Here is a 22,361-nt window from a genome sequence, read left to right as displayed (position 1 = left end):
CTTTGCTGGACGAACTTCCGTCATGGCAGCATCTCAAGCTCGATGGGATCCAACTCCGCTAACGTGGAAGAGGCCGTGGCCGAAGACGGTGAAAGCGGGCCCTCGGGCGCCAGCTCACCCTTCGCCCGCCGCGTCTCCTTTGGTGCACAGGCTCTGCGCGACGCCCGTGCAGGCAGTTTGAGCAATGGTAGATACCCCTCTCCTGGGTCTCCTGTCTCCAGCGCACGTCGGAATGCTTCCTCCATCAGCAGCTCTTCCTCCCCCTACACCCCCACTGCTCCGCTTGCTGCAAGTACCAAAGCTGTCTCCCAGAACGATAGATCTAACCCGTCTTGGCGACCACTAGGCGAAGGCTTCAACTGGACCGAAGCGCTCCGGTCCCGGGCTGAGCGAGCCCCCTCCTTGGGTAACATCTCCCCCAATGCGCCGCCCGGCCATCACGCGGCCGCAATGAGCCCGTCGGGCCACCATCAACGGGCCGCATCGATTGCGACCATGGAACAGCCTTCCCGCGAGATGCCGAAGCAGCCCAAGCAGAATAAGCCGGACTTTTTCCAGGAGAAGATTCTCCGCGGGGATTTCATGGATTAGTCTTCGACAAGTTCATTGAGAGTTTACGAACGATCGGAGGGATTGCCTTTCTTATGAGTTTCCTTTCCTATGCCTTCTTTGGCGAGCGCTGCATGTTATGCAGGAGCCTGAGCGCCTGCAAAGCTTCCGAGCTCGATGTGCAGCAACGTTACGAGTCGAGTTGACCAAGTTCCCTCGCGAATGTCTTATCATTGATGTTTACCAAATTGGTTTGAGCACATACTGCACTTTATTCATGGGGGTTATATGTTTCAATCCGGAGCTGCTGGTCAGTCATATTGAAGGATTACGATTGAAAATGATGCATTTATTTATGAGCTGGAGGGATTATCTGGAAATATCTGTTGTATTTGATTCAGTTGATTATTCGCATATGATAGTGAGCCGAATGTACCTGTTAGCGATGACTTACTTCCTGGCAGTTGCCTAGGTAGTTAGACACTTGGAAATAGTCCCGCAGACAACAGTTAAATCTCTAGTATAGTCAAATAGAACGTAGATGAAACCAATACCAACAAAAACATTGGAACTATATACAATACAAACACTAGTACGGAATTCCGTTAGTCAACAACTGGAACTGATCGTATCCCTTGGTCGACACGCTCATGTACGACTTCCGCACCAGCTCGCGCATATACTCGGCCGCCTCGCGCTCACTCTTGTCGAGCACAAAGCGATCGCGGAAATTCTTCAGCGTATCGGGCTTGAAACATGGCAGCCCGCTATCCAGCATCAGCGACACAATATGCGCCAGCTTGCTGCTGTACGGCCGCGACGCCAGGAACGCCTTGACGACCAGCGCCTCAAACCACCGGTACGGCTGCGTGCTAGTGGGGTGGTGCGACCCGCCGCCGCCGGTGCCGGTGCCGGGGATGCCGCTGCCGCCGCCCTGGGCGGCCTGGGCGCCGCTCATGACAGCGACCATCTCGGAGGTCAGCTTGAAGGGGGCGCGCTCGAAGCGCACGCCACCAGGGGCGATGTCAAAGCAGAAGCCGAAGTCGATGTGGATGATGTGGCCGGCGTCGTCGACCATGATGTTGCCGTTGTGGCGGTCCTTGAACTGCAGCAGATACGAGATGACCGAGTAGGCGGCCATGCTCTTGACGAAGTTGGTGCGCGCCTCCTGGAAGCGGATCGAGTCTTCGCCGCCGTATTTCGACACGAAGTAGTCGTAGAGGCCGTTGACGGCCTCGCGGCCTAGCATGTCGCGCGAGATCGAGTTGGGGAGCACGTCGATCACGCCGCATCCCGGTGCGGTCGACGTGACCCGGTACGGGAACACCCAGACGTCGAGCCCGATGCTGGAGAAGATGCTGCGGAAGGCGGCGATCATCTGCAGCGCGAGCATGTCCTGCCGGCAGTCGTCGCCAACTTTGAAGATGGCGGACTGCCAGACCTCGTAGGTCTCGGTGTTGTCGTCTTGGGTGGTGGGGGCCATTACTTCGTTTCCGGTGGTTGATTGCGGTGCTGTGATTGAGTCCGGGCGCGCCCGTGTCTTTTGGATCCGGAATGTCGCCATGTACGGCGCTTTGGCGTGGCTTTGCAGCGGCTTGCCGGACTTGCGGTCGATGCCGACGACGACTCCGTCGGGATTGCTGGGGAGGTAGACGCCGACTTCGACCTTGATCTTGCGGAGCTCTTCTTCGATCTTCTCCTTCTTCTCGGGTTTGCTCTTCTTGATGTACGGCCGCAGCTTTCCGGAGATCCCGGTGATGTCGTTGAAGAAGGAGAATTCTCTCTCGTAGAACTCGCGCTCTTCGTCGCTGAAGCTTGTTACCAGGGTGTCCATGAATCTGTCTAATGTCGGCTTGAGGGGATCAGGCTGTTCGCACGTTAGTATGCTGTCTTGGGGGTCCTAGTGTCATCACTCACAATTTGAGAGTCCTCATCCTTGTACGAATTGGCCTTCATGTTCCAGATCACTTGGTGCGCGAACAGCTGGGATTGCTTGGCCGTCTCCATGATGTACCGCTCCACGTAACCTAGCGTATCGTATCTCAAGGCTTGAACCAGCTGAGGGACAAAGTAGAAGCGGACGTCGATGGAATGGCTCTCCATAGCCTTCATGGCGTATTGCAATATGTACGGATGGTTTCCGTATGCCGGCAGGAAGTATGTCAAGGCTTCGGTAGGGTTTACGGGCGCCCAGTACAATAGGTACTAAATAATCAGCCCTGGCCACCGACGCAAACGGGCGAAACGTACCTTCAATTGGAAAGACACATCCGAAGGGAGAGAGGTGCCGAACATGATCTCAAGGCTGCTGGCTTCTTCGATGACCTTCTCTGGGAAGTTGAGCAACAACCACCGAACATCATTCTTCAGCTTTGGAGACGGGAATCGGGCGGCAAGCTGGATAGCCAAGCCCGGGCTCTCGGCCCAAGCAAGCCACAGGAGAGACGTCACCTCCTAGAGTACCGTTAGCATTCGTTGCCAATTGATAAGTTCAGATACACCCTCGCATTCAGACGCACCTCCATGAGATTCCTGTTCCCAGATGGATGAGACATGTAATGCTTGCGCTCCGGGTCCAGCGGATACAGCCAAACCCTCAGACGGGACCTCTCATTCTCGATAAGGGCATGAAGGAGGTCCTGCTTCCCTTGCAGCGACTTATAGGCGCCACGGTTTTGCGAAGCAATTCCGGAAACGCTACCCAAAGCCGATACAACATCACTCAGGATCTTATCTTCCGCTTTGATCTGCAGTCGATTGCCTCCAAAAGACCATCTCGGCGGATGTTTGAACCAATGCAGCGCCGCGGACAGGATCTGATCTTTCAGCTTCCACGACGCGGCCGGGTCGGTCGAGCTGAAGTGCCCGAGTACCTTCAGACTGAAAAGAATGATGCGGAAGTGCAGTTCCCTAGATAAGGGATGGCCGGCCGTGTGCAAGAGGCCTACGGTTGTCCGGTCGATGAGTCGACCGAACAGGCGCTGATCTTGCACGTTACCCAGACGTATCGCGCTGTAGTGGCTCTCGAAGAATTGAAGCACGAGAAGGTGTGGCGTAAGGATATTTTGCGCCTTCTGTTGCTTGCTGAGCATCAGTGCCTTGTCTGTTGGCAAAAGCTCGATCTTGGCGTAGAGCGGATCGATGTAATCGAATGACGGGTCGAACAGTCCTTTGCGCCGCTCAATGGTCCTCTCCCAAGCTGTCATTACCTCCACCAAGATCTTCGGCTCGACTCTTGGGTTTTCGTTAATGACTCCCAACCAAAGGGACAGTCCGAGACTGATGGATTCTTTCGTAAATATCTCGAACGGCAATGCAACCAGGTAATGAGAGAGAGCAGGGTGGGTGTCCTCTTTATTGCACAGGAGTGCAGCAGCCTGTCGGAGAGTATCGCGAACTTCAGTGTGTGAAATCTCATGCCCTGATTTGGCATGTTCACATAGTTGGGACAGGGTTCTTTCCACGGTCTTTGTCGAACCCAACAGGGCCATGGAACTTGGAGCATGATGGAACCCTAAACAGCTCTGGATTAGCTTCCAGTACGTACGAGTATGGTCAGTATACATACCGTTGACCTTCGCCTGACCGTGCCCCGAAATGTTGGTCGAAAGAGCATCGGGATATCTGTACTTCTGACGCGTTGTATATTGAGCGATAAAGTCAGACGCAACATCAACTTTGTTATCTCCGTAGCTACCGATGGAACCTAATTGGGACTGTGTTAGCCCGGGCCATTGCATTCTCAGTACCAAGTGCACTTACCGAGTCGTTGGTCACTGTTAGGGACAAGGGCTCCCATATCTAGCGCAAAGGAGCGTCCCATTGAAACGTGGCCAAACTCAGTATTGACCTCGGAGACAGATAAATATGTCTGATTGACAATTAGCATCAATCCTTCATACTGTGTTTATGCCATACCTGAAGGAGCCCTTTAATATCTAGAGGAGCGATGTCCATCACTGCTGTCACCCACGCCCAGGCACGCTCAACAAGCATATCCAAGGTCTTCTTTCTGAAGTTGTAGTTATCAGGGAGGTCAACCTTGACGAGCCCTGTGGGGGAGGTGAAAGAAGATCGCCATTCAAACTCATCGAGTTCCTCTTCAAGGCACGAAGACCACATCACTGTCAGAAGTTCAAGCAGAGCAAACAGCGAGTGCTTCTCACAGAGAGCTGACGGGCACTCTTTTATGATCTTGTTCGCACAGAATACCGCAACATTCTGTACTCTTTCGATGCGATGGCAGCAAGCCACAAAGAGATTAGCCAGCTCCTTTGACAGGAACGGAATTGAGAAGTCTTCGTGTTTTTCAGACAGGGTCAAAGACAGATAGCATGCTACAATCTTTTCCGCAATTGCACTCATGCAGGAGGCCATCTCGACTGTGGTGAGAGCAGGGTCCCGGAAATAATGGAGGAACTTGGTACAGTCGCCCGACAAAGCTCGCAGGCTCTCTACCAGCATGGCCGCATTCAGGAAAACGGCCTTTGGGTAGTTCAACCGCTTGATGTCATGTTCCCGGCTCGGGAGCTCTGTCATCAGGACCTTCTTTTGCTCCAGCAAACGCTGTTGGCTCATTCCTCTCCTAAGAATCGTGTTGAGTTCCACGTCGCTCTCAAGCATCTCCATTCGATCTTCGGCGACAAGAGGGGGTGTATGTTTTGCAAGGAGGCGTAACTCCTTGAGGTGGCTTCGAGCGACGGCAGAATTGAGCGAGATTCCATGAACGGCAATATTGAACCAAGCATCACGGAACAAAGTGGTGACATCCTGTTCGTACTCCATCACGGGCCCATCTTCTTCACTGCCGTCCCCTGCCGAAGCGACAAGTAGAGCCAATGGCTTAATAAGAGGGACGATCTCATCAGGTGCCAGAACAAGCTCCTTCTGTCGCTCGCTCTCGAAATCGGGAGCGTCGCCTTTGTTCACAATGCTCTCCAGCAGGTGGATCAGATATGTCCTGTAAAGCGGGGAATGTCTCTTTAGAGTGGTTGACAAGGACGTCATTGCACTCTGGATAGCATTTGCGGTACCAGCATGTCCCTTGCTTAGCCCATCCCGGTAGATACGATCGTAAAATTTGAGTAAAAGGTGGAACTCCGCTTGGCCTGTGCTAAGAGCCAGCGAGGCGGTCTCCTTGACAATGCAGCAATCAACTGCAGCGTTGACCTTTCCTATCTTCTGCAGCAACATGGACTGGGCGAGAGCACTGATTTTCTCGTCGTTGCAACTCGTCGCAATCGTCACGATGGCATGAATGACGTTTTTGTACGGTACGGTGCCCTCCTCACCATCAGTTGCGAGGGACACAACGCTAGCACCAAGTGCACCATTTGCCTCGCCGGCGTGAGCATGGTATGCTTTGTCCGTGCCCGAGCCTGGGCTCAACACATTGCCCAATGAATATAGGGTCGTGATGACAGCATCCTCAGACAGAATACCGAGAGCCTGAGCGAGGCATCGTGCAGCAACAGACCCAGTAGGTTTCGCGGGAACGCTACCTTCCACGATAAACCTCAGGAGAGACCGACTTCCTGACGAGGCATTGTTGAAGGACATCCGTGCGACGATTGCAATACTCTTGAGAGTTGCTGTCGCCAACTCTGCGCACGACATCTGATTGGGATCAATCAGCGTGTCCTCCAGCCACGAAAGGAAATCTTCGCTGCTCCCTTTGTCTTCGCTCAGAAGGACACAGTGAAGAAATCCAATCAAGGCAAATGTCTTTGTAGAGAAAGTGAGTCGCTGTTGCCACGGGGAGCCCAGCTGCAGATAATCAGACCCGTCCTCCAAAAGCTGGATCTGCTGGGCAATAATTTCTGTGACCCGGTCCACAAGCGCCTTCTCGGCATGGTCGTTGCTCCTCGCAATCCCAACGCCATCCATGTAGTCGTCCAGGAGCTCATCGTCCGATAGGTTTTGCGCCCCGATAAGGGATGTCATACAAGCCTTGACGAAGCGCATGAACCCTTCCTGCAGCAACATGGCTCCCAGAGGGCGCCCGTCGCTCGCATACCGTCGGGTATACCTCCTCCAGTCCCTGAGCGCCAAGTCTGGGACAGCCGCATTGCGCACGGTCGAAGACGCAGTCTCGATCGCAACCATGAAAGGTTCGGACAACATGGACCGCATATGGTCGACGATGCGCAGCTTCTCTGTCGCATACCAGAATGCAGTATACTTCGCCGCCGCCTCCAAAAACCCCACCAGAGAGACGGTGATCGATAGCACACTAGCACATTCGTAGCCCGCGCCATGCTTGACAGCTCCTTCATCGTAGGGTCTGAGAGGGACGGCCGCTTTGACAGCTTCGGCGCAGTTATATACGTAGTCGTTCAGGGCCTGGTGAACGGTCTCTCGCAGAGCGGGGTACTCGGATCCTAGGAACAGCAGCGCGGACGTAAGGTTATACGTGAGGGATTCCCAGGGCGACGGCTTGATGTTGTGTAGAAACGGCGATTGGCGGAAGAGCTGGCTGTGGGACTCGGGCAGATACTGGGCGAGTTGCGAAACGAGTTTGGAGGCGTGTTCGTACTTCGATACCGAGGAGGAGGCCTTGCACAGCGCAATGAGGACATCTAGCTCTCGAATTCCCTACTTTGGTCAGACTATCCGATCAAGACAGTAAAAGGGCATGAACGAACCATGGGAATCCGCGCGGTAGGAGCCTGGTTTTGTAGGACGCCATTGAGTCCATTCGCGTGGGCGGTAGACGATTGATAGTGGGTAGTCAGTCGTACAAGGTCGGTCTCGTCGTTTTGCGGCGCTGCGACTGCGAGGCTTGCGAGCTTGGCCAACGCCTTGGACCGAATGTTCTCCGGTAGGCTGGCAAGGAATTAGTCCGGGCGCATCGATGCGTCTTGGGAAATTCAAGCACTCACTCTGACATTGTAGGAGAGCCCAGGACCAACACACAAGAGAGTTGGAGGAATATACTCCGTCCGTAATTGGGCTCCAACCCCTGGACGTCAGCGGAGGGCGGGAGTCTATGTAATTCCGAAACGCCGCCCCCGGATCCACATGGCGCCCCGGTTTCCTAGGTCCTCGGTGTTCTTTGAAGAATCACAAGAGAAGGAAGTAAGAACCTAGATCGAAGTGATGAATGTTGATAAAAGCGGGTTAGTGGAATTTCGTGCTTTGGAAGCTTTTGGGTGTTTTTTCGATAATTATGTATCTTTTGGTGAGGGAGGAATTAACATAGAATTTTGAACTGAATGAATGGAAATAAGAGAGGGCGAAAAAAAAAAAAAGTCATATGGAATTGATATTCTTGCTACCGATATATATTGTCTTGTTGGACCTTTTGGTAGGAATCGGTACATGGATATATATCATGGCCACTACTCTACCCAAGGTACACACGGTAACACCCATAAACACAGCTAACTAACTAGATCAGTGCTTTCGCAGACACCAGAAATCCATGGATACACAATGAGTCAAGACAAAAGCAATATTCTGATGACTTCTACGTGACCTCGAGGTACATGGATCCCCTGCACCCTAGTGTTTGGCAGGAAGTAACTCTGAGGTACCGCTTGGCGGTGGAAAGCTAGACCGTCAATGGACGCGCCTCGCTCCTTTCTGACTCGAGACCAGGATTATCGGCCACAGCCTCGTCTCTTTCTCTCTCTTCTGCCCCCGACTCACCTTTTCTGCCAAATTCTTACTTATCGCTATTTTACCAATCGATTGTCCGAGATCTCAATCTATCCTCGGGGAAATCCCGTGTTTGTTTGGGTCCTAATTCCCAATTACTCACCTCCGGCGTTCCCTCCGCTATCGCCTTAGTAGCACAAAGCATGCTAGATCTTGGGAAAATCTAATCATGGTGCCCAAAAATGAAAAGAGCTCCCTCAAGCGTGGCAGAGTCTGTCTCATCCCCGTTTCTTGCCCTCCAGATGGCTAACCTGCTTTCGCGCTATAGGGTACTGCCGACAGCGATTCTCAAGACCAGAAGAAGCCCCGGCGATCTCAAAGAATAACTTCGCAAAGCCAGAAACAGGCCACCCCGGTTAGCGCGTCTTATCTGCCGACACCACTCACACAGCATGATTCAACGGCGACAGACACCCGAAAGGAGGCCACCGCAACACCTCCGCACCGTCCCAGTCAGGCTCGCCCTCAGACCCCAACCCATTCGGACTCGCTCGGACAATGCTCTTCACCTCCGGGAGACACCCAGGCTCTGTCCCAGTTTGTGTATCCTCCGAGGTCCTTTGCCAACGAGGTGGAGGATGAAGTCGCCGAGGGCGTATGGGGCTATTTGATCCCACTAGATGACAATTTCCGAGATATCCTGGTGCTGAGGAAGCGGGACACCTGCGGCCAAAGAGAGGACTCCAAGTGCAAATCGGGCAAGGAGCAAGGCAAGACCTCAGCATCTAAACAGGGTAAACAGGGCAACAAATCGGCTCCGGGAGGTTATCTTGTCGGTCGTCACCCGGAATGCGGTAGGATCCTTTCCCGACGAAGCCCTTCTCCTAGCCTGACGATCGCCAGATCTTGTTCTCAACGTTCCCACCGTATCGAACCGACACTTCCTCATTTTCTCGGAAAACCGAAAAGGCGACTCCATTGCCGTCCTGGAGGATCTATCCAGCAACGGGACGTTTGTCAATGATGCAGTTGTTGGACGGAATAAACACCGTGAGCTCGAGGATGGCGACGAGATCACAATCTTGAACGAGGCGAGGTTTGTCTTTCGGCAACCCCAGACCAGAGACACCAATGGCTTTCGACAGCAGTACCGCATCTTTCGACAACTGGGCAAAGGTCATTTTGCAACTGTCTACCTCTGTGTTGAGCGGGCCACCGGGACTCAGTATGCAGTGAAAATGTTCGAGAAACGCCCTGGTGACTCCCAAAAGTCTCAGACGGACCCTCTGCAGCAAGAAATCGGCCTGTTGATGGGAGTGAACCATCCAAATCTGCTGTGTCTGAAAGATACTTTTGATGAAACTGACGGAGTGTATCTTGTGCTGGAGCTTGCTCCCGAGGGCGAACTTTTCAACCTCATTGTCAGCAAACAGAAGTTTTCGGAGAAGGAGACGCGTCATATTTTCCGTCAGCTTTTCGAGGGGCTCAAATACTTGGTATGACCGGCATCTTTTGAGTAACAGAAGCATGCTCACAGGAACAGCACGATCGGGGAATTGTTCATCGAGACATCAAACCCGAGAATATTCTGGTGGCAGATAAGAACTTGACCGTGAAGTTGGGCGACTTTGGGCTTGCCAAAATCATCGGAGAAGACTCCTTCACTACGACTTTGTGAGTCTAATTGCTGTCCTCTTGGGACCTTCCGGCAGATGCTAACCATCACGACAATACGATAGATGCGGAACCCCAAGCTGTAAGGAACTCTCCAAATCCTCTACTTTCAATACCATGCTGATATGAGTTCTGTAGATGTGGCTCCGGAAATCTTACAGGAATCCCGTCGCCGCAAGTATACCAAGGCGGTGGATATCTGGTCATTGGGCGTTGTTCTCTACATCTGCCTTTGTGGATTCCCTCCTTTCTCGGATGAGCTTTACACGCGCGAGAATCCATACACGTTGGCGCAACAGATCAAGATGGGACGTTTTGACTACCCCTCCCCCTATTGGGATTCAGTTGGCGATCCCGCTTTGGATCTCATTGACCGGATGCTTACAGTTGATGTGGACAAGCGGATCACGGTGGATGAATGTCTGGAGCACCCATGGCTGACAGGCAAAACTCAGAGTCTTACGGACAGTACTGACGGGCTTACCGGAGCATTGGGACAATTGGATTTCTCCAAGCGCAAAGTCGCACGCGAACGCACGCTGCTCAGTAGCATCAACGATGCGGCGTTTAGTGAATGTGGCGAGGGAACTGGCACACCCGTCAAGGTCTTCCACAAGAACAATGCCGGAAAGCGCATGCACAACCAGCCGATCACTTCGAACCAAGCAACCCCTGGAGGACAGACTGCGCCTCAAGACTTTGTCAACCTGGGCGAGGGCGGAGACCCGGTTCTATTTGAAGAAGACCCGACCAGTCGATACAAGTAGAGTGGTTTGATGGCCGGTGGGCGTCATTCTAATTGGTTCATAGACTCTGTGATGCTGTCTTCCTTTTGTTAGGTTTATGTTGGAGTGGTGTCTGACGACGAGGTATTCGGGATGGCGCCATGGGGACAGGATGATATTCCAGGACGACATTGGTATTAGTGCTAGGTGTAAAAAGTAGGTAGATCCACTGGAAACGGTAATGCAATTCATCATGAGATTGCATTCGACTCCAAACTTCAGGCAGTCATTTTTACTATGTTCTTAGCGTGTTGATAACTAGAAGTAGACTATTATCAACAGGCCACCCTAGATCGGCTGATGCAGGCACAGCCGAAGTGGCGTGATGTGAAATTGCCCCGGGTGTGATTCGCCGCCGACTTCCCTTCCCAGGGGTGCTTTTCACCCAAGCCACTCTCCCAGCCGGTTCGTCCGGTTTGTCTAGACTCCTTCGGTACTAGACCCAGCTTAGTCAGAAACTGGACCCCTGGCGCGGCGTTCTTTTTTTGAGAATTCATCTGCGACTGCGTATTCCCGTATCGCGCGCCCCATCTCCCTATTACGACGACTGCCACGGCCTCTCTTGAAAAGGACCCCCTTTCTCGTCCTATCGGCTCCCATCGCGAGCTTCACAGGAGGGTGCCTTCATATGAGACACTTGTCCTTCTCTGTTAACGTCCTGCATCGCTAATTCGCCTCGTTTATTTGTTGTTCTGAAATCATGGGTGTGTTTGCCGACATTATCGGCACCCTCTGCGAGCATTGCTCGACCCTCTCGATATGGGCTTTGGGGGGAGCCGTCCTGTTGGCCGTGTTTGTCCTGTCGGTCGTCATCAACGTCTTGCGACAGCTCCTATTCAAGAACCCTCACGAGCCTCCGGTGGTGTTCCATTGGGTCCCCTGGATCGGTAGCACAATCAGGTACGGCATTGACCCATACAAGTTTTTCTTCGAGTGTCGCGCAAAGGTTGGTCTCCTCACCAAACGAAACTGTCCGAGCGAATGGTTGGATTGACTTGGTTGGGTAGTACGGCGATATCTTCACCTTTGTCCTCCTGGGAAAGAAGACGACAGTGTACTTGGGAACCAAGGGCAACGACTTCATCCTGAATGGCAAGCTCCGTGATGTCTGTGCGGAGGAGGTCTACTCGCCTCTCACGACCCCTGTCTTTGGTCGTCATGTGGTTTACGACTGCCCCAACGCCAAACTGATGGAGCAGAAGAAGGTAGCTCACGCCTGGAGCGCCCCAGCCAAATTGCTTCTCGCTGACTCGTCTAGTTTGTGAAATTCGGTCTCACCTCCGATGCACTCCGCTCCTACGCTCGCCTCATCACCGCCGAAGTCGACGATTTCGTCAAGAACAGCCCGACATTCCAACAGCCGAAGGGAACCTTCGACGTCTGCAAGACCATCGCGGAAATCACCATCTATACTGCTTCGCGTTCCCTTCAAGGAAAGGAGGTCCGCAACCGGTTTGATTCCACCTTTGCCGAAATGTACCACGATCTGGACATGGGCTTCGCTCCCATCAACTTCGTCTTGCCCTGGGCTCCTCTCCCCCACAACCGGAAGCGGGATGCGGCGCAGAAGAAGATGGCAGAGACCTACATGGAGATCATCAAGGAGCGTCGCCAGGCGGGTGGCAAGAAGGACTCGGAGGATATGGTCTGGAACCTTATGTCGTGCGTCTACAAGGATGGTACCCCGCTGCCTGACGAGGAGATTGCGCACATGATGATTGCGCTTCTCATGGCTGGCCAGCATTCGTCTTCGTCTACCGCCTCCTGGATTGTCCTGCGTCTTGCCGAGAACCCCGAGATCACGGAGGAGCTTTACCAAGAGCAGTTGCGCGTGCTGGGCTCGGATCTCCCCCCGTTGACCTGGGACAGCCTGCAAAAGCTGGACCTCCACGCCAAGGTGATCAAGGAAACCCTGCGGATCCACGCTCCCATCCACTCCATCATGAGAGCAGTGAAGAACCCGATGCCCGTGGAGGGCACTCCCTATGTCATCCCTACCTCTCACAATGTGCTGTCTTCGCCTGGTGTCACGGCCCGGTCGGAGGAGTACTTCTCCGAGCCCCTGAAATGGGATCCTCATCGCTGGGACGAGACCGCTGCGCCGAGTACCGAGGAGGAGGAGGAGACGATCGACTACGGTTATGGTTTGGTGACCAAGGGTACGAATAGTCCGTACCTGCCATTCGGTGCCGGCCGTCATCGCTGCATTGGTGAGCAGTTTGCCTATGTCCAGCTTGGTGCCATCACCGCCGCGCTGGTGAGACTCTTCAAGTTCAGCAACCCCCCGGGAGCCAACAAGCTCCCCGACACAGACTATTCGGTAGGTTACTTATCCTTCAAGAATCAGTTTTTCTATTTGAAGCTAACGGACGAAGTCTCTTTTCTCGAAGCCTCTCGGCAAGTCGTACGTGCAGTTCGAAAAGCGCGAGACCAACACCAAGGCCTAATAATATCTCATTGCATGGGAACACACTTAGCTTATGGCCTCGAGTGGTTGAGTTTAGATGACTGGAGTTCTTCTATCAGCAACTTCTTTCCCCGAGAGGTTGTACATGACGATCGGATCTGTCCTTCTTGAACATGTCTATACCTATACTTTTAATCACGCACTGTACTACAAGCAATGAATAGAAAGGATTTTGCACTATATCCATCCTACACAATGATGGACTAAATATAAACCTGGGAATTTATTGGCTCTTTCCGAGTATCAGTCTCCGGTCCACGACCAAATAGTACATAATAGATTCAACAATGTATAATACAGGCAATTGATGTCTTACAACGATGAATGAGGCTCAACCCAAATCAACCATTCATGCAGTCCCCTTCTTCCTCTCCTCGCTCCGCTTCTTCGCCCGGACTTCAGCGCGTCTCCTCTCTCCGCCATCAACCTTGTGCCCCAACTTGTCCTCCCACATGCCCTCCTGGATCTTGATGACAGCCGCACTGCCATTGGTCCCTTTCAACGGCTGCAAAAACGGACCCCGTACCATCGACCCATTGTGAACCTTCATGTGCGCGAATTTCTTGAGCGGTTTCGACGGGTCGTGCGTATACGCGGTCGCATCAGGCGGGAGGTTCACGACGACCTTACGCATGCCGGGCGACAGCGTGGCCGACGCAGGCGCCGTCTCGCTGCTCTGGCCCGCCGAGTCCAACGGCACCTCCACCACGCGCAGCTGCGCCGCCCCGTCCACCACATGCTCGAGATCGCCGCCCGGCCCGTACGCCCCCTGCCGGAACTTCTCGCGCTTCCGCAGCAGGTACCGCCGTTGGCGGGCGGGCTCGATACCCAGATCGCGGAGCTCGCTCGAGCTGAGCGTGAAGAGCTTCTCCCACGAGGGCAGCTTGCTGGCGTGCTTGGACATGCCGCGTCCGATCAGCGTGAGGAAGGTCTCGACGTTTGGGACGAAGGGCGTCGGTGCGGGGACGGGCGTGGGATTCGTCGTGTTTTTGTGAAAGCAGCGGATGCAGGTTTTGCTGATGGTGAAGGGGCGCAGAAGGCGCGAGGAGAGGAGCGTTGAGTTGCGCATCGCTGCCATGTTGGGTTGTTCGGGGACTCGTTCTGTTCCCTTCTGTTGTGGATTGGGTTGTTGTGGGTGGAGGGACGGACGAGGGAATGTGTGCGTGTGTATGGGCGAGATATCCGGTGCAATTGTGGAATGGATTATATTGTAGTCGATGTCATTGTCGATTGGGTCGTGGAGCTGGTGCTGTTGATGGTGTCCGCTGTGTTGCTGAGAAATTTCGGCGATGTTGCGGGATTAACAAAACTCCGAGCGGTCTGCCGATCCTCCAGTGTAGTTACTTTACTTCCGCACCTCGAAGCGCATCCTCTTGACAGATCATTATTCTTAACCGCGCGATCTTCTGAGAGGAGTCTGAAGCTTATGCTTCACTATTGAAGGGATTCAATAGCCCGGATCACAACAATGCGCAGTCAATAACTCGTTGGTAATAAGCTACGAACAGCGTCTTCGTCACGTATTCTGAGATCGGCCGCTGCCTTGCCACGATATGAACCTTTTCGGACAGAGTGACAAATAAGCCCAGACATCGCACTAATGGCTGTTTCACCACTTCCTCCTCAGTCTCCCGCAGCGGCGGCGTCATCTGCCCATGCAGAGGCGAAACTGAGAAATGTTGCGGCTCAGGCCTCGCTCAACAACTCCCGCGGGAGTATCCCTTCCCCGCAGCCCGCGCAGGATTCAGATCGTGAACTCACAGAGCAATTGAACGATGAAGTGCGGAACAAATATATCAAAGGTGGAGTCCATTCTTGGTGTTACTCTCGCGCGTACTGTTGAGCTAACGAACGGCCGGTCTATAGATAAGAAGCTCGGAGAGGGTACATACGCCGTCGTATACCTGGGACGTCTCCGGGCCGATCCATCTTCCCATGTCGCTATAAAGAAAATCAAGGTCAACGCCGATTTCAAGGACGGGCTGTCGATGGACGCCATCCGCGAAGTCAAGTATCTCCAGGAACTCGCCCACCCGAACATCATTGCGCTGCACGATGTCTTTTCTTCGAAAGATCAAAATCTCAATCTGGTGCTCGAATATCTGCCGCTCGGGGATCTGGAAATGCTTATCAAAGATGGAAACATCCACTACGGTGTTGCGGACGTCAAGGCTTGGATGGGCATGCTCGCGCGCGGGGTCTGGTTCTGCCACGAGAACTTCATCCTGCACCGCGATATCAAACCGAACAACTTGCTGATCGCCTCCGACGGTGAAGTCAAACTGGCCGATTTCGGTCTGGCGCGGTCCTTCTCCGACCCGTACCTGCGAATGACCCATCAAGTGATCACGCGTTGGTACCGGCCTCCGGAACTGCTGTACGGGGCTCGGTTCTACTCTGGCGCCGTCGACGTCTGGTCGATGGGCATGGTGTTTGCGGAGCTGCTCCTCCGCGTGCCCTTCGTTGCGGGAAACACAGATCTGGACCAGATCTCGAAGATCTGCGAGGCGTTCGGCACGCCGACGGAGGACAACTGGCCCGGTGTCACCAAATTACCGAATTATCTACCCCCCGATAGCAACCACGTCGTGCCGCTGCAGGGCCGTGAGTTCTTCCTGAGACAATTTCCCACGGCTGGTCCTGTGGGCGCGGATCTGCTCATGTCGATGTGTGCGTTGGACCCGAGGAAACGGAGCACCGCATGCCAGATCCTCCAACATGGCTGGTGGTTGACGGAGCCGAAGCCCACGGACAAAGAAAACCTGCCGCGCAAATCGGGTGGGACGAAGAAAATGGGCGATGATCTCACGCGACGCGGTGGAGAGATTGATGATACGACTTTTAAGAATGCGGCGCGACAGCTAGATTTCGGTGCGATGCGATAAGAGCGCCTAGCCGAATGACATCTGACAAACGGAGCTAGCTGGCTGTCTGACTAAAGTACGTACCTAGGTAGAGAACGTGCCGCTTGGACCAGGACGAACGACGGAGATCGGAAAAAGGGATAGCAGACGGTATTGGCGATACATCAGATACATCGGAGCTCCTGCGCGGTGCTGTAAGGGCGTACCTATCAGATTATCTGCCTCCAAAGGATAGACGCCTTTGCACGCCCCCTGAAACCGCTCTCATGGGGATAATCTCCCATAAATTACCGCTAGTCTTGGATCAAACGGCGATTCACCAACCATCAGGCGAGTTGACAGGGAGCAGACTGCGTGCCAGATAAACAAACACCCCCGGTGGGGCGTCAATCATCATTTCAGGAGTTCTCGGGCGTATCCATCTGATATAGTTACAGAGGACCTTTACATACACCCGGCCGATGTGGGAGCAGACAAACGAGAGAGCTGCGAGGACAATGAGATTGTTGACGTTAGGGATAGTAATTCTCATTTCTCTCTTATTAGAGGCGTATAATATGGAAAAACACTAGAACACCCACCATAACAATAATAATGACAAGTACCTTAAGAAGAACTGTCTAGTAAGAAGGGTTATTTTTACTCCGCTCCCCCCTCGAGGCCATCAGCGGCCAGACTAAGACAGGAAAAAAGACTAAAGATGATCCAAAACATCCCCAGGTCGCCCTGCACTTCCTCTCCTTCCTCTGTCCTCCTTCGTCCCAATCCTACTCCCACTCCTACTAACTAATACATTATAATAATACTCTCCCCTCGTTTCTTCTGTCCTCCCTCCTCCGTCGCCATCCCTCCTCCTCGTTCTCGCCCGACCTTCGGATCGGCGCCGCCACTGGCGAAATCTTCCACTCCGCCATCACGGTTCGCGCTATCGCCCCGTTCGTTACCCCCCCGGGAGCTCCGTGGAAGCACACACTCGCGCGCTGTGTTCGGATTGAAGTTTCCAGAGCACTATCATGAAATAAACGACAGAAACCATCAACGACGTTGGATCGCATGCGGTAGAGCCCCTCAGGGATCTTCAACTACCGAATTACACCACGTCCCGGCAGATACTGCAGGTCTCCATGATCTTTGCACAACACAACAATAACCCCTTCAGAAGAGTCGACTTTCATCAATCTTAGGTGAGTGTCCTGGACAGCATCTCGTCTTCTTTCCACGTGCTATCGGGAATGAGTCGCCTCGGTCGATGCGCGGGGAATGCAGAGATAACCTTCTCTGCCTTAAGCTCTGTGCAGAGAATGCACCGACATTCCTGATCCATTCCATCCTACACTCATCCAACATGGTCGCATTCGCGCCGAATCTCGGTTCATTTTCATCTCGCTAATAATGATGTCGACTTAGTTACCCGTCCTCCGTCCTGCCATCCACGGATCGCCCCTAACCAGAACCGCACCTGGCCTGCGTATGGCTATTCCCCGCATTTGAAACTTACCGACATCAGCCTCTCTCGTTCGATTAGAAATGTCTACCGTATCGCAACCATCCGGCGCTACCGCCAGCCCGTCCACCGGTTCCTTGCCCACGTTGCCCGCCCCCAAATCACGCAAGAGCTTCCCCGTGTCGGCCGACTCCTCCCGCGTCTCTTCTCCGTCTCACTCCGCGAAACTGCGTTCGCCATCCAGCCCACGACCAACGCTGACCAGATCTTCGTTGTCGAATCCGGCGTCGACTCTGAGCGCCTCCCGGTCGATCCCCGGCACCCGGACCCCGAGCAGTCCAGAGAAGTCCCTGCGGAGGACGATCAGTATCGCGGCGTTTCCCCAACCTCCGAAAGCGGGAAGCCGCTCATCCACCGCATCGTCCGCCTCGGGGATCCCGGGCATCCACTCATCCGGCAGTGTGAAAGTCAAGGGTGGCTCCAGACTCAGTGTCGGTACCACTAGCAGCTACCGCAGTTCCAAAGCCTCCTCCCTGCTCAATGGAGGCGAGGGCAAAATTGCGACGGCCGCGGATGCTCGTGAGCATGACGCTTCGCCGCCGCACAGCCGAAGCTCGTCGGCGCAAGGCTCCTATTCAACCAGCGCAACGACCTTCGAGGATGGAGATGAAGCGACCGGCACGGCCAAGACCAGTTCAAAGGCGAAGGAAGTCAAAGGGAACGTCATTGTCAGTGTGCGAGTACGACCTGACGCTAATGGGAGTGACGGCGCAAAGGCCAGCGGCGAATGGATCGTCGATGGTCGCCGGGGATTGATTTCTCATCACGGAAAGGAAGCGGGTGATTATTACTACGGTAAGTCTTCATTTCTGTTAGTTGGCGCACCATGCTGATTGTCTGATTACTCTAGATAATGTCTTTACTGCTCACGAGCATAATTCGCGAGTCTATGATTCGGCCGCCAAGCGCCTCGTGAGGAGGGTAATGGAGGGATACCATGGGACAGTTTTCGCCTACGGTATGACTGGAACTGGAAAGACCTTTTCCATGCAGGGAACCGCAACCGCCCCGGGTGTGATCCCCCTCGCGATCACGGATATCTTCTCTTTCATCAGAGAAACGCCGCATCGCGAGTTTCTGCTCCGCGTCAGCTACCTGGAGATCTACAACGAGAAGATCCACGACCTTCTGTCTGCCTCCACCTCGGGCGGCACAATGGCTCAGCAGGAAGAGATCAAATTGCGCGAGGACAGCAAACGAGGCGTGTACGCAACCCCTTTGAAGGAAGAAATCGTGCAAAGCCCCACACAATTGCTTCGCGTCATCGCGCGCGGTGACCATGCTCGGCGCACGGGAAGCACGCAGTTCAATGCTCGCAGCTCCAGAAGTCACGCGGTGGTGCAGATTGTCGTGGAAAGCAGAGAACGCGCCCCAACCGGTCCCACGCAGGACCGACGCTCCGGAATGGCACCCGGGGGTGTCCGAGTGTCTACTCTCAGTTTGATCGATCTTGCTGGATCAGAACGCGCTGCAGATGATAAAGAGCGGCGCACTGAGGGTGCACATATCAACAAGAGTCTTCTTACCTTGGGGAATATTATCTCCAGACTGTCGGAAAGCAAAGATAAGTCGGGTGCAGCCGACAAGGAGGGAAGACATCTACCATACCGTGACAGCAAACTCACGCGGCTGCTGCAACCGGCGCTGTCTGGAAATTCGCTGGTTAGTATCCTCTGCACCATCCAGCTGGGTAGTGCAGCAAACTCCCACTCGGGCGAGACCCTCAACACTCTAAAGTTTGCCGCGCGTGCCAAGAACAATATCGTCAGCCATGCCAAGAGAGCGGAAGAGGCTTACGGTAGTGGCGGCGGTGATGCCGGTAGTCGGGTGCTTCTGGAACGTTACCGGATGGAAATCCAGGCCCTTCGTGGACAGCTCGAAAGCCAAACCAAGGCCCAGGCTGAGAAGGAACTCAAATTGGAAGAGCAGCAGCTGGAAAAAGAGGCACAAGCGCGGCACGAAGAGCAGATGCTCGAGATGCAGCTCGCTCGGACTGCGTTGAAGGAGAGGATCGAACATTTGAATCGACTTATATTGAGTTCGAAGTCGACCGGGGTGAATATTCAGGGCAGCATGTCCGCACTCGGTCGACTATCACGGATGTCGTCTTTGGCGGAATCCGGCTCGCGGTCGTTACGATCCTCCGTGAGTCAATCTACATTGGGGGCGTATGGCGGTATGCGGCCAATGTCTTTCCTGTCCGTCAACAGCAATGACCCGTCTGTCTTTTCTGGCGGACCGATGAACAATGATGACGATGATATGGGCGAGTTTGCCGACGGGAAGGCCAGCGCGCAACGACAGATTGCGGCCCTCCAGGCTGATCTGAGCGATAAGAATCGCTACATCTCCACCTGGAGAGACGTCTGCTACAGGCTCGACGGTCCAGTCACTCCCGCATGTCGGTGGGCGTCAAAGCTGGGAACACCCCGCCTGAAGCACCCGACATGGCGGCTCTGCTTCGAGAGAAGGACCTCGAGATCAATGAACTTCGCCAGCAGCTCGATGACAAGGACCGCATGCTGGCTGCACTCCGGTCCGCCGCCCGGCATCGCGAAGTGGCCCACATCAATACAGATACATATAGTACAGACGGGAAGGAAAAGAGCAAATCCCCGGAGAAACGCCCGAGCAGCATTAGTACGCCACCTGCTGACCCTGACGTGCTGGCCCCGTTACCCGGCGAAACCAAAGACGGACAGAGAAAGAGCATGGATGAAGTCTCGCGCATTCTCGACGAGATGATTCAAGACCGCGTTGAAAGCGGCCAGTTGATCAAGGGCTCCCGCGGTAGCGTTCGTATCGCTGAGAGCCGGCGTGCCTCTGATTCAGTGACTAATGTACCGGGATTGAGAACCGCGAGCTCGGGGACTGGGGATCCAGATACCGGCGTGGATACGTGATCTGCAGGATGGTCTTCTTGCTTGCCTCGTCCATACCTGATTCTGTTTACGGCCTTGTATTCTTTCGTGTTGTGTTTTGGTACTCTACTTTATTCGTTTCTGTCCAGATACCCAGGCTGTCTTTGACTTTTTTATGACTACAGGCTTTACATAATTGATGGTTGTTTGTTGATTTATTAAGATTTATCACGTGTTGAGATTGAGCATGATGGTGAAGCATCACCGTGTACTGTTGATGACCAGCTTACTACAAGAAGCCAGATTCCTGAAGCGACTTGAGAGATGTACCTCTATCAGGGACGGGATAGTTAGGGCACAGGTGTGCGACTCTGGGTATTGCCATCTAGAAAACATCATCCCAACTACGCCTCCCATCAGAGTTACCACCATTCCATTCCCCCTACCGCTGGCGTTGTAGCTAATTACTTTGCCTGGTATAGTGGCCGACCTGATGGCGCTCCGCTCCTGGTGCATTGGACTAATAGCGTAGGCCGTTCTTGCCATCACAGACCGTCGAGATGGATCCGGCGCCGGGGAAATACCACTTGTCAATGCTATACCGTGATGCGACGGACTCCCTTGAGAGATTCACCATGGGCCGGGAAATTGCCTTGGTCTATCCAGATTGTCGAGCGGAGATGGTGCTTTTTGACGAACAAAGCCGTACCGCGCATGAGAAGTAATCCCCTGATACGAGGACGAAATTCTCCTTTATTTACTACCTTATACATGGGCCGATGGCCCACTACTTTAAATACGGCCCAATCGGATTCGCAGTAGTCGCACAGTTCCCGCTCTGTGGGTCTTTCATCATGGCCTGGAGAATAGTGGCATATCTAAGCCGACTCCGAGGATAAATGTGAACGACAGAGGCACCTCTTTCTCTGCCTTGTTCAAAAATACTGCCGGAACAAGTTGCTATGGCTTCACAATCCGGTACATTTGCTAACTACAGGGAAAATCTCCTATAGAGATATAGACAATTTAGGGCCCAACAAAAAGCAGACTGAGCTAAAAAAGGAAATAGGCATTCCCCCCCGGCTGTCCCCCGACAATAACATTCTACACTTTCACTCTGCCAGTTGTATCTGGCCCACCCGTGTCCCCCGCATATACCCATAATATCAACCGAATATCATCATAGCTGGAAGATCTTGCAAATTTACCTCCTCTTCCAGGGAGATGGCCATCATTTCATCATCTCCATAAGTTTTTATATAAGCCATATTATCCGCTCCTCTTATTCCAGCTCTGATGCTTTGGACATTCGTTGCCCATGCCCTGATAATGCATACAGCAGCCCAAGAACAGGCCTCTGCACCAACCAAATGTCCTCTACCATGGCCCGAGTTTACCATATCAATGATCTTCTGGATAACAGCTCCTAATTGTTTGTCGAGATAATCACCGTTCGCCCGAGATTCATCTGTTGGGAGCTTCGTGTTTGTGTAACTCTCCTCTAATAGACCTGCTGTCTTAACAAAGACAAAATCCTTCTTCTTATGCAGGTTATTTTCCTCCGGACAATATTGATCCACCATTCGCTCAAGTAGCGTCATATATCTGCCAAACACCGCGGCAGCGTCATTTGTGTTCCCACATTGGATTGCATACTTGGCATCTTCCCAATTCCCTCTTTCGCTGACATATGTTCCAAATACCGAGCCTGGAGCTTTAGAATGGAGCGCGTTCTCTAAGTGTTCCAAGGCTTCCGTACAGCCAAGGTCACTCTGTCCAAGGCTCCTAAGCCAATCATGTTCCGCGAACAACGTCTCCAAGAGTCCAGTTGTAAAAACTATAGCTTTTTTACCTCTTTGGTAGTCTGAGGCACCAACCCTCCGAAGGCAATACCAGCCACGGCCGTCCACACAATCCCCCACCCGTTCCGCTCGGGCCTGGTTCTTTTTTTCTCTGCCGGTGAATTATACCGGCAGGTAAATTCCTGTCGACACCAAAATGAGGCCACGCTTGAGCGAACTTGGACGTTGGAAGTCTCCGTATATACTCAATGGCGTC

The 22,361-nt window shown here is 53.4% G+C and overlaps 8 protein-coding genes across 8 annotated transcripts; 5 read left to right on the top strand and 3 right to left on the bottom strand.

The window, feature by feature from the left end:
• Positions 1-42: 42 nt before the first annotated feature.
• ATEG_02853 (uncharacterized protein) lies at positions 43-591 on the top strand (the record flags this gene model as incomplete). Its single annotated transcript, XM_001212031.1, has 1 exon — positions 43-591. One exon carries the CDS (start codon positions 43-45, stop codon positions 589-591), a length of 549 nt encoding a protein of 182 aa, XP_001212031.1.
• A 547-nt stretch (positions 592-1,138) lies between these two features.
• stt4 (1-phosphatidylinositol 4-kinase STT4) lies at positions 1,139-7,438 on the bottom strand (the record flags this gene model as incomplete). Its single annotated transcript, XM_001212030.1, has 9 exons — positions 1,139-2,416; positions 2,467-2,754; positions 2,800-3,003; positions 3,069-3,970; positions 4,118-4,255; positions 4,312-4,420; positions 4,468-7,143; positions 7,194-7,374; positions 7,431-7,438. The coding sequence occupies 9 exons, from the start codon at positions 7,436-7,438 to the stop codon at positions 1,139-1,141; spliced, it is 5,784 nt and encodes a 1,927-aa protein (XP_001212030.1).
• Positions 7,439-8,377: 939 nt separating this feature from the next.
• Positions 8,378-10,589, top strand: ATEG_02851 (uncharacterized protein; the record flags this gene model as incomplete). Its single annotated transcript, XM_001212029.1, has 6 exons — positions 8,378-8,419; positions 8,477-9,002; positions 9,052-9,644; positions 9,692-9,822; positions 9,888-9,904; positions 9,961-10,589. 6 exons carry the CDS (start codon positions 8,378-8,380, stop codon positions 10,587-10,589), a joined length of 1,938 nt encoding a protein of 645 aa, XP_001212029.1.
• Positions 10,590-11,307: 718 nt separating this feature from the next.
• Positions 11,308-13,054, top strand: ATEG_02850 (cytochrome P450; the record flags this gene model as incomplete). Its single annotated transcript, XM_001212028.1, has 4 exons — positions 11,308-11,553; positions 11,615-11,812; positions 11,866-12,927; positions 12,983-13,054. The coding sequence occupies 4 exons, from the start codon at positions 11,308-11,310 to the stop codon at positions 13,052-13,054; spliced, it is 1,578 nt and encodes a 525-aa protein (XP_001212028.1).
• A 369-nt stretch (positions 13,055-13,423) lies between these two features.
• On the bottom strand, positions 13,424-14,152 carry ATEG_02849 (mitochondrial 37S ribosomal protein mS41; the record flags this gene model as incomplete). Its single annotated transcript, XM_001212027.1, has 1 exon — positions 13,424-14,152. One exon carries the CDS (start codon positions 14,150-14,152, stop codon positions 13,424-13,426), a length of 729 nt encoding a protein of 242 aa, XP_001212027.1.
• A 522-nt stretch (positions 14,153-14,674) lies between these two features.
• kin28 (TFIIH complex serine/threonine-protein kinase subunit KIN28) lies at positions 14,675-15,959 on the top strand (the record flags this gene model as incomplete). Its single annotated transcript, XM_001212026.1, has 2 exons — positions 14,675-14,876; positions 14,941-15,959. The coding sequence occupies 2 exons, from the start codon at positions 14,675-14,677 to the stop codon at positions 15,957-15,959; spliced, it is 1,221 nt and encodes a 406-aa protein (XP_001212026.1).
• Positions 15,960-17,283: 1,324 nt separating this feature from the next.
• Positions 17,284-20,345, top strand: ATEG_02847 (putative kinesin family protein (KipA); the record flags this gene model as incomplete). Its single annotated transcript, XM_001212025.1, has 5 exons — positions 17,284-17,308; positions 17,346-17,841; positions 17,900-18,237; positions 18,293-19,806; positions 19,914-20,345. 5 exons carry the CDS (start codon positions 17,284-17,286, stop codon positions 20,343-20,345), a joined length of 2,805 nt encoding a protein of 934 aa, XP_001212025.1.
• Positions 20,346-21,469: 1,124 nt separating this feature from the next.
• Positions 21,470-21,904, bottom strand: ATEG_02846 (uncharacterized protein; the record flags this gene model as incomplete). Its single annotated transcript, XM_001212024.1, has 1 exon — positions 21,470-21,904. One exon carries the CDS (start codon positions 21,902-21,904, stop codon positions 21,470-21,472), a length of 435 nt encoding a protein of 144 aa, XP_001212024.1.
• Between the last annotated feature and the right edge of the window lie 457 nt (positions 21,905-22,361).

This window comes from Aspergillus terreus, genomic scaffold (genome assembly GCF_000149615.1).
Source record: "Aspergillus terreus NIH2624 scaffold_4 genomic scaffold, whole genome shotgun sequence".
NCBI classification, from domain to species: Eukaryota; Fungi; Ascomycota; class Eurotiomycetes; order Eurotiales; family Aspergillaceae; genus Aspergillus; species Aspergillus terreus.
The sequence above is the reverse complement of the archived record's forward strand: the minus strand, read 5'-3'. Positions and strand labels throughout refer to the sequence as shown.